At 39.7% G+C, this 14,174-nt stretch overlaps 1 protein-coding gene across 1 annotated transcript; it reads left to right on the top strand.

Moving 5' to 3' along the window:
- Positions 1-411: 411 nt before the first annotated feature.
- On the top strand, positions 412-2,179 carry C11H2orf74 (chromosome 11 C2orf74 homolog). The gene is made up of 4 exons (XM_027554410.1): positions 412-506; positions 737-847; positions 948-1,104; positions 1,906-2,179. The coding sequence occupies exons 1-4, from the start codon at positions 412-414 to the stop codon at positions 2,077-2,079; spliced, it is 537 nt and encodes a 178-aa protein (XP_027410211.1). The 3' UTR covers positions 2,080-2,179.
- The last annotated feature ends 11,995 nt before the right edge of the window (positions 2,180-14,174 follow it).

Below are 14,174 nucleotides of genomic sequence, written 5' to 3' on the forward strand. Positions count from 1 at the left end.
GGGCTGGTGCTATGATCTCTCTAACTCAATAGTTCCATGATTCTATGATGTCACTGAAGAGAGAAGAATTGGGAGCTGGGCTCGGCTCCAGCTATGCCAATTCCTCCGTCCTCTGGATTCTGATAGTTTTTGGGATGAGGGGAGATGAGCTGAGTTCCAGCTCAGTCTCCCCTCTAGCCACCTCAGCCCCCACCACATTTATGGAGAGAAATTAACCAGGGTGAGTCCACACCACCAGAACAAGCCGAGCATCTTTTATGAAGCTGATCAAAAGAACAACAATAAAAACATCCTTTTATTCTTCTGTTTCTAGAAAACTTAAAGAACAAGAGAACTACATTCACACTGAGCTGGAAAACATATTTGGACAATCTGTGATTGTGAGAGTAGATGAGTCGTCTAGTTAACCATATGAACTTTGAAACCACAGCATTCACTTTCTTCATCATCCTTCTAATTTGCCTCAGTTGCATCTTCCTTTTATTGGTGGTTTTTTTATATAAATGGTATAAATCCATGCTGATAAATTGGGATCAGACTTTAAGTCAGTAGCAAATGTATCTAGTAATAATATAAAGCAATTTAAAATAGAGCAAATAATAATGCTGTAGGTATCTGTTTTTTCTATTTCAGGGTTTTAGAAATGCTAATTTCCTGCTTAAAAGTGAAGTTCCTTTCCAAGTCTTAACATTAAGACCTTTCTTTCTTTTCCACACTTTCTCCTTTGTGATTATAGTTCCCAAAGCAGGACAGATGAAGAGACAGAAAAAGGTCCTTGTACAGAAAATGAAGGTGAAGATTGTCTAGCTGCTAATACAGAGATGAACAATTTAGACAACCAAGAAAAGTAAGTCCGCACCTTAGGATGTGGTGGAACACCATTTTTGTGTGTGACCATGAGGGCTAAGATGCATGAATTTTAAAAACCTTGCTGATTGATTTTCTAGGACTCTTGCACCTGCAAGGCATGGCATTCTTGTCCAGAGACGGAGTAAAGATGCGATGACCACACCCTTAGGAAATAGAGAGGATGTGGAGGGTGAAGAAGAGAACAAAATAAAAGAGAAGCAAAAGCCTGAGAATGCTAGAGAAAATGGTCAAGAGGTGATATGCTTTTCTACTCTTAAGAGGCATTTAGTATTTAAAGAAGAGGTAAATTCCTTGGCTAGGTATATTGAAGGATGGTCTTGTTTGTAACTTAGGTTTGTATCTGGAAGGAGTGCAGTGTTGACAATCATTTAAACCACCCTTCTTAGCTTATTGGTTCATTTTGTTAAACCAATTACACATGCCATGCCTGGACACTTGCTCCATCTTCATCCTTACATTTGTGGTTTTCTTAATAATTCCCTTTCATTTTGCTTTATTCAGAATCCTAAGGTGTTAGAGCTGGAGGAGATCATTTAGGGAGCCAACCCTCTTATGTTACGAATGAGAAAATAAGATGAATTGTTGAAGTCACTCCTCCTCCCTAGCCAGGCTCAGGACCAGATGCCAAAGACCTGCTCTACTTCTGGGTTCCTTCTACAACAGCTTGTAAACATTGTCGGGGCCTTCTTGAACTCCGTGTTTGAGGCTGCCTAATAACAACAGCTCACATGTCCTCCTAACATGAGACCCATGACCACTTGGAGACAGAATGGTGATCCAAGTGGCTCTTGGGTTTGCCTCCTTTGTAGAGAAAATAACACATGTTGCCAGATGCTATTTGAATATAGCAGTGTGTGCTTTTATAACCATAGAAATATGAAAATTATGCCTTTATGGATTATTACTGCTTTTCTGTATCATTTAGAAATCCTTTTTCTGTTTCTTACAATATACATATAACCCATATTTTTTAAAAGCAGGGCTTGTTGTTTTCATAAATTTATCATTGATATTATTTGTTATATTCTCTTACAGGATGACTATTTGCAAAAATCACTCATACCTCTCACTGGAAGTTCTTCAGTTGTTGATAACCATAAAAGACCCTTAAAAGGAGTCACATTTTCTAGGGAGGTAATCGTTGTGGACCTTGGAAAGGACAATCCTATGGCTCGAAGCTATACTCGATTACATAAAGAGAGAAAGTGAAGCTCAAAAAAGGCTGAGAGCAAAAGAAATGTAACCTTAGACTAACAAGGAAATGACTGGGGGTGCAAAATCATGTTGAAACAGCAAAATAATGGGGAATTATGCAAATATGGATAATATTTTATCTTTGTGCAGAAAAGGTGGACTATGTGCAAAATTCTATAAGTAAAATACCCAGGGCAACTCAAATGTGAGTTCAAGAAATTGATTGTATTAAGTGTCCTTAAAACTCTGTCTACTCAAACACTGTTGTACCATGTGAATAAAGTTATTTGTGTTTGTGCAGATGTCTTTTAGGTCATATTCAAGGGGGATTTTGGAAACAGCCCAGGTTCTTGGTGCTTTGATCATAGGCATTTAGAATCAAATAACATTACTGCTAACATCATGGAAACTTTCAGTAAGTAGGACTTGGGTCTCCTCGACATAGTTCCCTTTGAATTCAGTCCTGAAATCTTTCTTGTCCTGACAACTGCTTTTTTTTTCTAATTTAAATATATATATATATATATATTTATATATAATATAATAATATATAATAAAAAGGCAGAGAGGTGAAAATGTGTGTTGAGCCTGGTAGCTGGAGGCGTGTTGAGAGTTAAGAGTGAAGTGTGGTGAGGGGTCCGAGTACAGTAACTCTGAGGATTCCAGGCTAGAGAGAGGTACTGGGTAGAGAATGCAGTAAAGTAGTGTGTGCCGGGGGTGGGGGTCTACAGTAATATCCATCCAGAGCCCTAGAGTCCAGGAACTGTCTACAAGCACTGAAAAATATTGGTCTTTCACCTGATGGTAACATTAATTTTTTTTTGCCTCCATCCCACAGCATGTGGGATCCAACTTACCCTGTCAGGGATGGAGCCTGTGCCCCCTGCAGTGGAAGCACAGTCTTAAGCACTGGACTGCCAAGGAAGTCCCAACATTAAAAATTTTTTAATTTAATTATTGTAAAATACACATAAAATCTACCACCTTAATGATCTTAAGTGCACAGTTAAGTAATACTAAGTACACTCACATTGTACAGACATCACTTACATCCACAGTACTCCTCATTTTGCTGAACTCTAAGTCTACCCATTAAACACTAACTCCTCATTTCCTACCACCCCAGCCCCTGGTAACTACCAACCTACTTTCTATCTCTATGAATTTGACTACTCTAAGTACCTCATACAAGTGGAATTGCAGTATTTGTCCTTCTGTGACCAACTTCTTTCACCCAGCATAATGTCCTCAAGGTTTATCCATGTGTCAGAATTTCCTTTCTTTTAAAGCCTGAATAATATTCCATTTTTTTTTTGCATATTCCAAATGTTTATACATTTATCCATTAATGAATACTTTGGGTTGCTTCACTTTTTGTCTACTAAAAATAATGCTGCTCTGAATGTTTCAAATTCTAATATGAAATTTCAGACCTAGATGACCATTTATTTCCATATGAGTATTTCCATATGAGGGCTTCCCTGGTGGCTCAGATGGTAAAGAATATGTCTGTGGTGCTGGAGATCCCAGGTTCAACACCTGGGTTGGGAAGATACCTTGGAGAAGGAAATGGCAACCCACTCCAATATTCTTGCCTGGAGAACTCCAAGGACAGAGGAGCCTGGTGGGCTACAGTCCATGGGGTCGCACATGGGGTTGCAAAGAGTCAGACACTATTGCATAACTACTAACACTTTCACTCTTTTTTTGTTTCCATATGATGTCATGATTTCATTGCCTATATCTGTGTCTGAATTTATAAAACCAAGTTACTTTTTCACAAACTGACAAGAGTATTGAAGAATGAATCCATAAATGGTGCATCTATGTCAAAGTAAAGGCCAGTTTCCTGGTGAGTGGACTGTACTAGCTGAAGTTTTGTAAAACTTTCAGTAGAAGAAAATGGTAGGAAAATGGGCCATCAGTGCCTACGCTAGTACAGACACCCGAAATTCCAAAAAGACCAATCAATGTGCCACCACTATGGGGTGAGTCAAATTCAATGTTAACTTGAATTTTATTAGTTTTTATGCTTCTGTTTGTATTTTGTTTGTAAATTTGTTTTGATTTGATTTTTTTAAAGATACCTGGCTAAAAATGTTCAAGACAGCTCTGATTTTTCTGAAAAATGTTAATTAGTTTGGCTGCGCCGGGTCTTAGCTGGGGGACTCAGGACCTTTGATCTTTGTATTGGCACACAGGGGTCATTTATCGCAGCATATGGGATCCAGTTCTCTGACTAGGGGCGCAATGCTCCCCTTGCATTGGGAGCACGCAGTCCTAGCCACTGGGCCACCAGGGAAGTCCCTGTTTTGATTTTAGAATTGAATGAGAGCACTAAAGATATTCAGTTTTATGTTTCAACACAGTTTAAAAGTTACCTTATATATACTGAACAATTCAAGGTCATTGTGTGTGTGTTGTGGGGTAAGTCCCTGAGAATTCTACTACAGGATTAGGTTATTGATTACCTGGGAGATAAATGGAGATGACTGTAGTGACAATTCAGGGTTTAAGGATGAGGGTCTGGAACAGAGAGGTGGCAGAACACAAAGTAAAGAACATCAGTTTCTGGTTAGATGTGGGAAAATGAGAGGACTCGACAGTGACTCCTGAGTTTGGAAACCTGATGGTCAGAAAGAGGCAAGTCCAAAGAAGTGACTGGTGGGAAGGAAATGATTAGGTAGATTTTAGCTCTGCTGAACTTGAGATGTTTGCCTGCGGGGCAGGAATAGAGATGCAGATATAGAGAATGAACCTTTGGAACAGTGAAGGAAGAAGAAGGTGGGACGAATTGAGAAAGTAGGATTGACATATATACATGTGTTTGTAAAACAGATAGCTAGTGACAAGCTGCTGTAGAGCACAGGGAGCTCGACTGGTGCTCTGTGAGGACCTGGAGGGGTGGGATGGGGTGGTGGGAGGCTCAACAGGGAGGAGATATTTGTATACTTGAGTGGATTTACATTGTTGTACAGCAGAAACTAACACAACATTGTAAACCAATTATCCTTCAATTAAAAAAAAATTACAGAAAAAGTTGTACAAGTAGTACAGAGAACTATATATGCTTTCACTCAGATTCCCCAATTAACTGTTTGCCATATTTGTATTACCATCCTCTCTCTCCATAAAATTCATGTTTTAAGCATTTGAGAGTCAGATGCAAACATACTGTATCACTCAGCCTTAGCACTTCAGCACAAATTTCCAACAAACTGGGACATCTTCCCACGTAATCAACCATCAATTAACATTGATACACTTGCTGACTAATCCACAGGCCTCACTCAACATTTGCTGGTTGTCCCAGTTATATTCTTTTTAGGTCCAGGATCCAGTTCAGGATAACACTTTCTGTTTAGCCATCATTCTTTGGTCTCTTCAATTTGGACAGGTTCCTCAGACTTTCTCTGACTTTTTTGACCTTGACACGTTTGAAGATTGCAGATCAATTACTTTGTAGCATGTCCCTCACTGTTGGACTTGGCTGATGTAACTTCATGATTAGGTTCAGGTCATGTACCTTTAGCAAGAATATTCAAGAGGTGATCCTGTGATCTCAGTGCATCGTATCAGGAGGCATGTGCTGTCATATGTATTGATGTAATTTAATTTTTACCACTTGGTTTTGTCAGATTTCTCCCCTGTAAATTAATAAGTGGTTTTTACTTATTAATAAACAATATTAGTTGACAGCCTACAGAAAGGAAAGCCTTCTCTTCCCTCCTACTCAATCACTTATTCAATATATCAGTATGAACTTTTAGATCCTGTTTTGTTCAGTGGATTATAGTCCTTTATGATCATTATTTATTTGGATATTCACATGTTCCCAGATAGGGCCAAGGGAGCCCCTTCCAAATGGCTCTTGGATCTTTAGACATATTTGAGCACTCTGTTGTATAAGATGTTCCAAGCTCATCTTATACTTTCTCTGCCCCAGCCCTGGAATCAGCTATTTCTTTAGGGGAGAATGCTATTCCAAAAATAAGATCTGCATGCTAGGCATGCTCATAGCTCCTGGGTTATCATTGCTTCTAGAATTTTTCAGTGGACAGAGGTAGGAAATGTATGTATGCACAAACACATAATATACACATATGCAGACATATAATACATATTAATTATCTACAAATGATCCTCAAACTTAGTGGCTTAAATAATAATTCTGTATTATCTCTCATGGTTTATGAGGGCCAGGAATTCAAAGTGCATACAATGGGGAATGACTTGTTTCTGTGCCATGATGTTTAGGTCTTTGGGGCTGAAATCATCCAAAGGTTGTTCATTCACATGTGTGGCACTTGCTGCTGGCTGTCAGGGTCAGGAGCTATCCCTGGAACACCTACATATGGCCTGCCATGGGACCCTGGCTTACTCACAAGTTGGTGACTGGATTCCAAAATCAAGTAATGAGAGAGAGAAAGAAGGTGAATTTTTATATCCTTTTTATAACCTAGCATTGGAGGTCATCTAAACATTAAGTTCTAGACTAGAAATCTTTTCAAGAAAGTTAGAGATACCAAGGAAACATTTCATGCAAAGATGGACACAATAAAGGACAGAAATGGTATGGACCTAACAGAAGCAGAAGATATTAAGAAGAGATGGCAAGAATACCAAAAAACTACACAAAAAAAGATCTTCATGACCCAAATAAACATGATCGTGTGATCACTCAACCTAGACCCAGACATCCTGGAATGCAAAGTCAAGTGGGCCTTAGGAAGCATCACTATTAACAAAGCTAGTGGAGGTTATGGAATTCCACTTGAGCTATTTCAAATCCTAAAAGATAATGCTGCTAAAGTGCTGCACTCAATATACCAGCAAATTTGGAAAACTCAGCAGTGGCCACAGGACTGGAAAAGGTCAGTTTTCATTCCAATCCCAAAGAAGGGCAATGCCAAAGAATGTTCAAACTATTGCACAATTATCTCACACACTAGCAAAGTAATGCTCAAAATTCTCCAAACCAGGCTTCAACAGTATGTGAATCAAACTTCCAGATGTTCAAGCTGATTTAGAAAAGGCAGAGGAATCAGAGATCAACTTGTCAACATCTATTGGCTCATAGGAAAAGCAAGAGAATTCCAAAAAAACATCTACTTCTGCTTTACTGATTACGCTAAAGCCTTTGACTGTGTAGATCACAAAAACTATGGAAAATTCTTCAAGACATGAGAATACCATACCACCTTACCAGCCTCATGAGAAATCTGTATGCAGGTCAAGAGGCAACAGTTAGAACCAGACATGGAACAATAGGCTGGTTCCAAATTGGGGAAGGAGTTTGTCAAGGCTGTATATTGTCACCCTGCTTATTTAACTTATATGCAGAGTACATTATGTGAAATGCCAGGCTGGATGAAGCACAAGCTGGAATCAAGATTGCCAGGAGAAATATCAATAACCTCATCTATATAGATGATACTACCCTTGTGGCAGAAAGTGAAGAGGAACTAAAAAGCTTCCTGATGAAAGTGAAAGAGAAGAATGAAAAAGCTGGCTTAGAACTCAACTTGCAAAAAACTAAGATCATGGCATCTGGTCCCATCACTTCAGGGCAAATAGATGGGGAAACAATGGAAACAGTGACAGACTTTATTTTCTTGGGCTCCAAAATCACTGCAGATGGTGACAGCAGCCATGAAATTAAAAAACACTTACTCCTTGGAAGAAAAGCTATGACCAACCTAGACCGCATATTAAAAAGCAGACACGTTACTTTGCTGACAAAGGTCTGACTAGTCAAAACTAGTGTTTTTCCAGTAATCATGTATGGACATGAGAGTTGGACTATAAAAAAGCTAAGCACTGAAGAATTGATGACTTTGAACTGTGGTGTTGGAGAAGACTCTTGAGAGTCCCTTGGATTGCAAGGACATCCAACCAGTCCATCCTAAAGGAAATCAGTCCTGAGTATTCATTGAAAGGACTGATGCTAAAGCTGAAACTCCAATACTTTGGCCACCTGATGGAAGAACTCACTCACTGGAAAAGACCCTGATGTTGGGAAAGATTGAAGGCAGGAGGAGAAGGGGACAACAGAAGATAAGATGGTTGGACGCCATCACCGACTCGATGGACATGAGTTTGAGCAAGCTCCGGGAGTTGGTGAAGGGCAGAGAAGCCTGGCATGCTGCAGTCCATGGGATCTCAAAGAGTCAGACTGAGAGACTGGACTGAGTGAGACATTAAGTTCAGCCCACATTCAAGGGCAAGGAGATTATACTCTACCTTTTGAAGGAAAAGAATTTTTTAAAAACCCACAAAAATGTGGATCTACTTTAAAACCACCACAGTATCAATATCTATAGCTATCCTTATGAAAGATCATGAGCTCATACCAAACTTTCAATTCCAATCCAGCAAGGTCTAGTCTAGCTTCCCCTGCTCCATAATTTCCTTCCCTGATAGTGAGAAACCTGGTTCCCATTACACTCAATTTATTTCTGTATTTTCTCAATCCCACTGTATGTCACTATGCAGCAAACACAGGGCCATATATCCCTGGCTCCACTGATTTGGTTATTATTATACTGGAAAAGTTTATTTTTTTGAAAGTCTATTTTTTAAATAAATTTTTAAATTTAATATTTATTTTATATTGGTGATACAGCTGATTTACAATGTTAGTTTCAGGTACCAAGCAAACCGATTCAGTTATATATATATCCATTCTTTTACATATTCTTTTCCTATACAGGTTATTATACAATGAGTTGAGTACCCTGTGTTATACAGTAGGTCCTTATTAATTATCTGTTTTATATATATTAGTGTGTATATGTTTAAAAATGGTAAAAATTAATTTCTCAGTCATGTCTGACTCTTTGCAACCCCATGGACTGTAGCTTGCCAGGCTCCCTGTCCATGGAATTCTCCAGGCAAGGATACTGGAGTGGGTAGCTGTATGTTATCCCCAAACTAACTTATCCCTCCCCTCCACCTTTTCCCTTTGGTAACCATAGATTCAGTTTTGGAGTCTACGGATCTGTTTCTATTTTGTAAATAAGTCCATTTGTATCATCTTTATAGAATCCACATATGAGTGATTTCATGATATTTATCTGTCTGACTTACTTCACTTAGTATGATAATCTCTAGATCCATCCATGTTGCTGCAAATGGCATTATTTTATTTTTTATAGCTAAGCAGCTATTCCACTGTGTATATATACCACATCTTCTTTCTCCATTCATCTGCTGATGGACATTTAGGCTGCTTCCATATCTTGGCTATTGTAAAAAGTGCAATAATGAACATTGGGTTCGTGTATTTTTTGAATTATGTTCTTTGTGAGATAAATGCTCAGGAGTGGGATTGCTGGATCACATGGTAGTTCTGCTTTGATTAGTTTAGGAAACCCCCATATAGTTCTCCATAGTGGTGGTACCAATTTACATCCCCACCAATGGCGTTAGAGGATTCCCTTTTCTGCACAACCTCTCCAGCATTTATTGTTTGTAGACTTTTTGATGATGGCTGTTCTGACTGATGTAAGATGGTATCTCATTGTAGCTTTTAAAAATTATTGTATTTATTTATTTTTGATGTGGACCATTTTTAAACCTTGTTTTTGTCTGTGCTGGGTCTTTGTTTGTGCAGACTTTTCTCTAGTTGTGACAAATGGGGGTTCCTCTCTAGTTGCAGTGCACTGGCTTCCCATTGCAGTGGTTTCTCTTGTTGCAGAGTAAGGGCTCGAAGGCACACGGGCTGCAGTAGTTGTGGCTCCCAGGCTCTAGAGAACGGGCTCAATAGTTGTGGCTCACAGGCTTAGTTGCTCCACAGCATGTAGGATCTTCCCAGATTAGGGATCAAACGTGTGTCTCCTGCATTAGCAGGAAGATTCTCTACCACTGAACTACCAGGGGGGCCCTCTCATTATAGTTTGGATTTGTATTTCTCTAATAATTAGTGATTTAGCATCTTTTCTTGGGCTTTTTGATATGTCTTCTCAGGAGAAATGTCTATTTAGATCTTCTGCCCAGTTTTTGATTGGGCTGTTGGTTTTTGTTTTGTTTTGTTTTGTTTTGTTTTTATATTGAGCTGCATGAGATGCTTGTATGGTTGCTTAATTTGCTAATATTTTTTTCCTTTCTGTGGGTTGTCCTTGTTTTGCTTATGGTTTCCTTTACTGTACAAGAGCTTTTAAGTTTAATTAGGTCCCATTTGTCTATTTCTGTTTTTATTTTCATTACTCCAGCAGATGAATGAAAAAAAGATGTTGCTTATGTTTTCCTCTAAGAGTTTTATAGTAACTGGTCTCACATATAGGTCTTTAACTCATTTAGAGCTTATTTTTGTGTATGGCGTTAAAGAATGTTCTAGTTTCTTTTTTTAACATGAAGCTGTCCAGTTTTCCCAACACCACTTATTGAAGAGCCTGACTTATCTCCATTATATAGTTTTGCCCCCTTTGCCATAGATTAATTGATCATAGGTCCATGGGTTTATTTCTGGGTTTTCTATCCTGTTGCATTGATCTATATTTTTGTTTTTGTGACAGAGTCATATTGTTTTGTTTACTGTAGCTTTGCAGTATAGTCTGAAGCCAGGGAACCTGGTTCCTCGAGCTCTGTTTTTCTTTCTCAGAATTGCTTTGGCTCAGTTCAGTTCAGTTCAGTTCAGTCACTCAGTCGTGTCCGACTCTTTGCGACCACATGAATCACAGCACACCAGGCCTCCCTGTCCATCACCAACTCCCGGAGTTCACTCAAACTCATGTCCATCGAGTTGGTGATGCCACCCAGCCATCTCATCCTCTGTCGTCCCCTTCTCCTCCTGCCCCCAACCCCTCCCAGCATCAGGGTCTTTTCCAATGAGTCAACACTTCGCATGAGGTGGTCCAAGTACTAGAGTTTCACCTTTAGTGTCATTCCCTTCAATGAACACCCAGGACTGATCTCCTTCAGAATGGACTGGTTGGATCTCCTTGCAGTCCAAGGGACTCTCAAGAGTCTTCTCCAACACCACTTTGGCTATTTGCGGTGAAAATTAGCATTTCCATGCAAATTTAAAAATTTTTCTTCTAGTTCTGTGGAAAAGCCTATTTTTAAGAACATTTGTGACAAAAGGATGATTTCCATATTTATAAAAAAAAACTGTTAAGAGCACTCAGAATCATAAGAATTATTTCACCCATAGAAATAAGAAAAATGTAAATAACTTAAAATGGTAATTTTTGTAAAAGTATGAAGTCATGATGAGCATTTAAAAATTTGGCCATTAACTTTTATGTCTACACATATTATCTTTGCCTATTTTAACTAATTTATTTTTGGCCACACCATGAGGCTTGCAAGATTCAGTTCCCTGACCAGGGATTGAACCCAGGCCCTGGCAGTGAAAGCACTGAATATTAAGCACTGGACCACGAGGGAATTTCCCTCTTTGCCCTTTTTATGCATTTGTGCCAAGGCCACCCCTCGGGGTGCTCCTAACCAATATCTGAACTGGCAAGGGTTACTGGCAAGATTCAGGACTCCTTCAATATGAACACTGGCTCTAGGTGTTGCCAGTGGGGTGTCTGGGAAATCTAGACTGGTGGTGGCTTAGCAGCTAAGTCGTCTCCAACTCTTGTGACCCCATGAACTGTAATAGAAGTGTCAATTTAGGATTGTTTGGAGTTTGGTGGTGTACAGGTGTTATGCAGAGGAGAGGGTGAGGATAAGACAACAAAAACATTTTTAAGTGATTCGTTCATGCTTGGAACTGTTCTAAGAGCTTCAGTTGTATTCATTTCCTTTAACTTCACATTGCCTATGAGATTGGGGGCAGATACTGCTAGTTATCCCCCAATATCTATTCTTTCTTGGGAGCAGAACTCCCAGGTGTTGGCCAGCCAGGCCACGTAGCTGACTAGAATAAAGACGGCACTTCCCAGCTTTCCTTGCTGGCTGTTGCCATGTGAACTGTTCTGACCAATAGGATCAAAGCAGAAGTGCTGGGCTGTGTCTTACAGGTTGAGGATGTACTATTGCTCTTTCTTCTTCCTTCTGGTTAGAATGTGGTTGTATTGATTGGAGTCGGACCCTGATATGAAAGCCATATTTTGGGGATTGGTGATGTAAACTCGGGGCCCTGATGATTGTGTATCTTTCATACTCACCATGGATTGCCTATTTTTATGTGAAAGGAAAGGGCTATCTTGTTTAGTATTATTTTGTTATTGCTACTTTGCTACTAGCAGTTGAATCTAATGATAACACAGACAGGTGGTGATACTATCCCCATGTTACAAAGTACAAAGAGGTGATGAAGTACAAGGAGGTTAGGGAAATTGCCTAAGGTCACCCAGCTGCTAAGTGAGAGCTGAGACTTGCATCCAAGCACTGAGCCGCAGCAGAGCCTGCCAGCATGGTCTGATTCTGCTATGGCAGATACAGCTCGGTACACAGTTTTTCATGTTAGTATAGAGGCTCCTCACACTGGCTTTCACACCCTCCTCCTAATGTCTTCATTGAAGTCTTTGTGCCCATTCTGCTTGCATCCAGCCTACTTACCCCCAGTTACCTTCCCATCTTTGCTAATGCTTTTTCTCTTGGTCTGGACCAACCTCTCCCATTTCCATCTTCAAGGCGCTTTCATATTTCTTCAATCCTATCTTCTTTTACTCCTATGAAATGATTCATTCAACCAATATTTTTTCCCCTATGTATTAAGAATGACACTACTTATATATCATCCCGGGAAGAATCAAGAAAATAGTCACTGAAATTATTTTCTGTGTTCTGTAGTTCATATGAGGAGCTCCAGTTAAGAAAGGCTAATAATAGACATGCAAACTGAAGTCAGTAAAAATGACTTGCTCAATCTACAGCATATGGAAAAGCTAAAGACAGGAAATTCCTGTGCTAAACAGCCTCTCATGTTATTATATAAACTAATCTATGGGAACCATGTTAACATAAATCCCCTTAACTTCTTCTGTTACCTTTGCCCCCACTCAGTCAACCAAAATTTATTGAGATCTGCCGTGTACAAAGCACTGAGGATTATACTATGTGCAAAACAGATCAAGTTAGTTATAAGCTAGTGTACTTATCTTTGTTTGCCACAGCAGTGGCTTTCAAACATAAAATAAAAACAAGAACAATCTCACTTAATGTAACCATAGCATACTTCATATATGGGATGATTTAAGAAGCAATGTTTCTTCTTAAACATATCAGGCCTTCCCTGATAGCTCAGTTGGTAAAGAATCCACTTGCAATGCAGGAGACCCCAGTTCGATTCCTGGATTGGGGAGATCCGCTGGAGAGGAGATAGGCTATCCACTCCAGTATCCTGAGCTGGAGAATTCCACGGTCTGTATAGTTCATGGGGTCACAAAGAGTCGGACACAACTGAGTGACTTTCACTTAAGAAGTAATGTTTACCTTTACCACAGGTAATCACTCTGATACTTAAACTGTATTCTATTTCATTAAGGTAAAAATGATGATGAATGCCTGTTAAATTGATTTTACAGCCTACACACAGGTTGGACATACAGGTTTGAGAACTGTTCATTCCCTTTTCCATTCAGTTATCCAAACAAACATTGACTGGTGCCCACTGTGTGCTGGGCACAGCTCAGAGAGCAGTTGCTGAGCCCCACCTGCCTTTGTGCTCATCTCCTTCCATTGTTTCTGGGACTCTCTGCTCCACAACCTGACCCTCTTTTCACAAGCTAATCCCCATCAACACGTGAAAACATTTAAATGGAAAAGGCAAAATCTCCCTTCTCCACGTATCTCTACACAGCTACTGCCCACTAGTCTTAGCCATCCTGTCAAACATTTTAAAAGCATGGTCTCAACATTCTCACCTCCCATTCATTCTTCTATACACTGTGACTTGACTTCTGCCGTCATTCACCAAAACTGCTTCCTGGAAAGAGCCCAATGGCCGTCCTATCAAATCCAAAGAAGAATTTGTCTATTATCCTACTTGCCATCTTCCATAGCTAACACTGTGACTACTCCCTCCATCTCAGCCCTTGGCTTCCATGATCAAATATCTTCTCTGTTTTCTTCCTGCTTCTTTTGGTTTCCCTTTTCAGCTCCATCTTCTCTGCCAATCCCCTGCAGGCTGGTCTCCAGAGGTAATCACCTAAGTC

The sequence above is a fragment of the Bos indicus x Bos taurus genome, chromosome 11, assembly GCF_003369695.1.
Source record: "Bos indicus x Bos taurus breed Angus x Brahman F1 hybrid chromosome 11, Bos_hybrid_MaternalHap_v2.0, whole genome shotgun sequence".
In the NCBI taxonomy this organism is placed as follows: domain Eukaryota; kingdom Metazoa; phylum Chordata; class Mammalia; order Artiodactyla; family Bovidae; genus Bos; species Bos indicus x Bos taurus.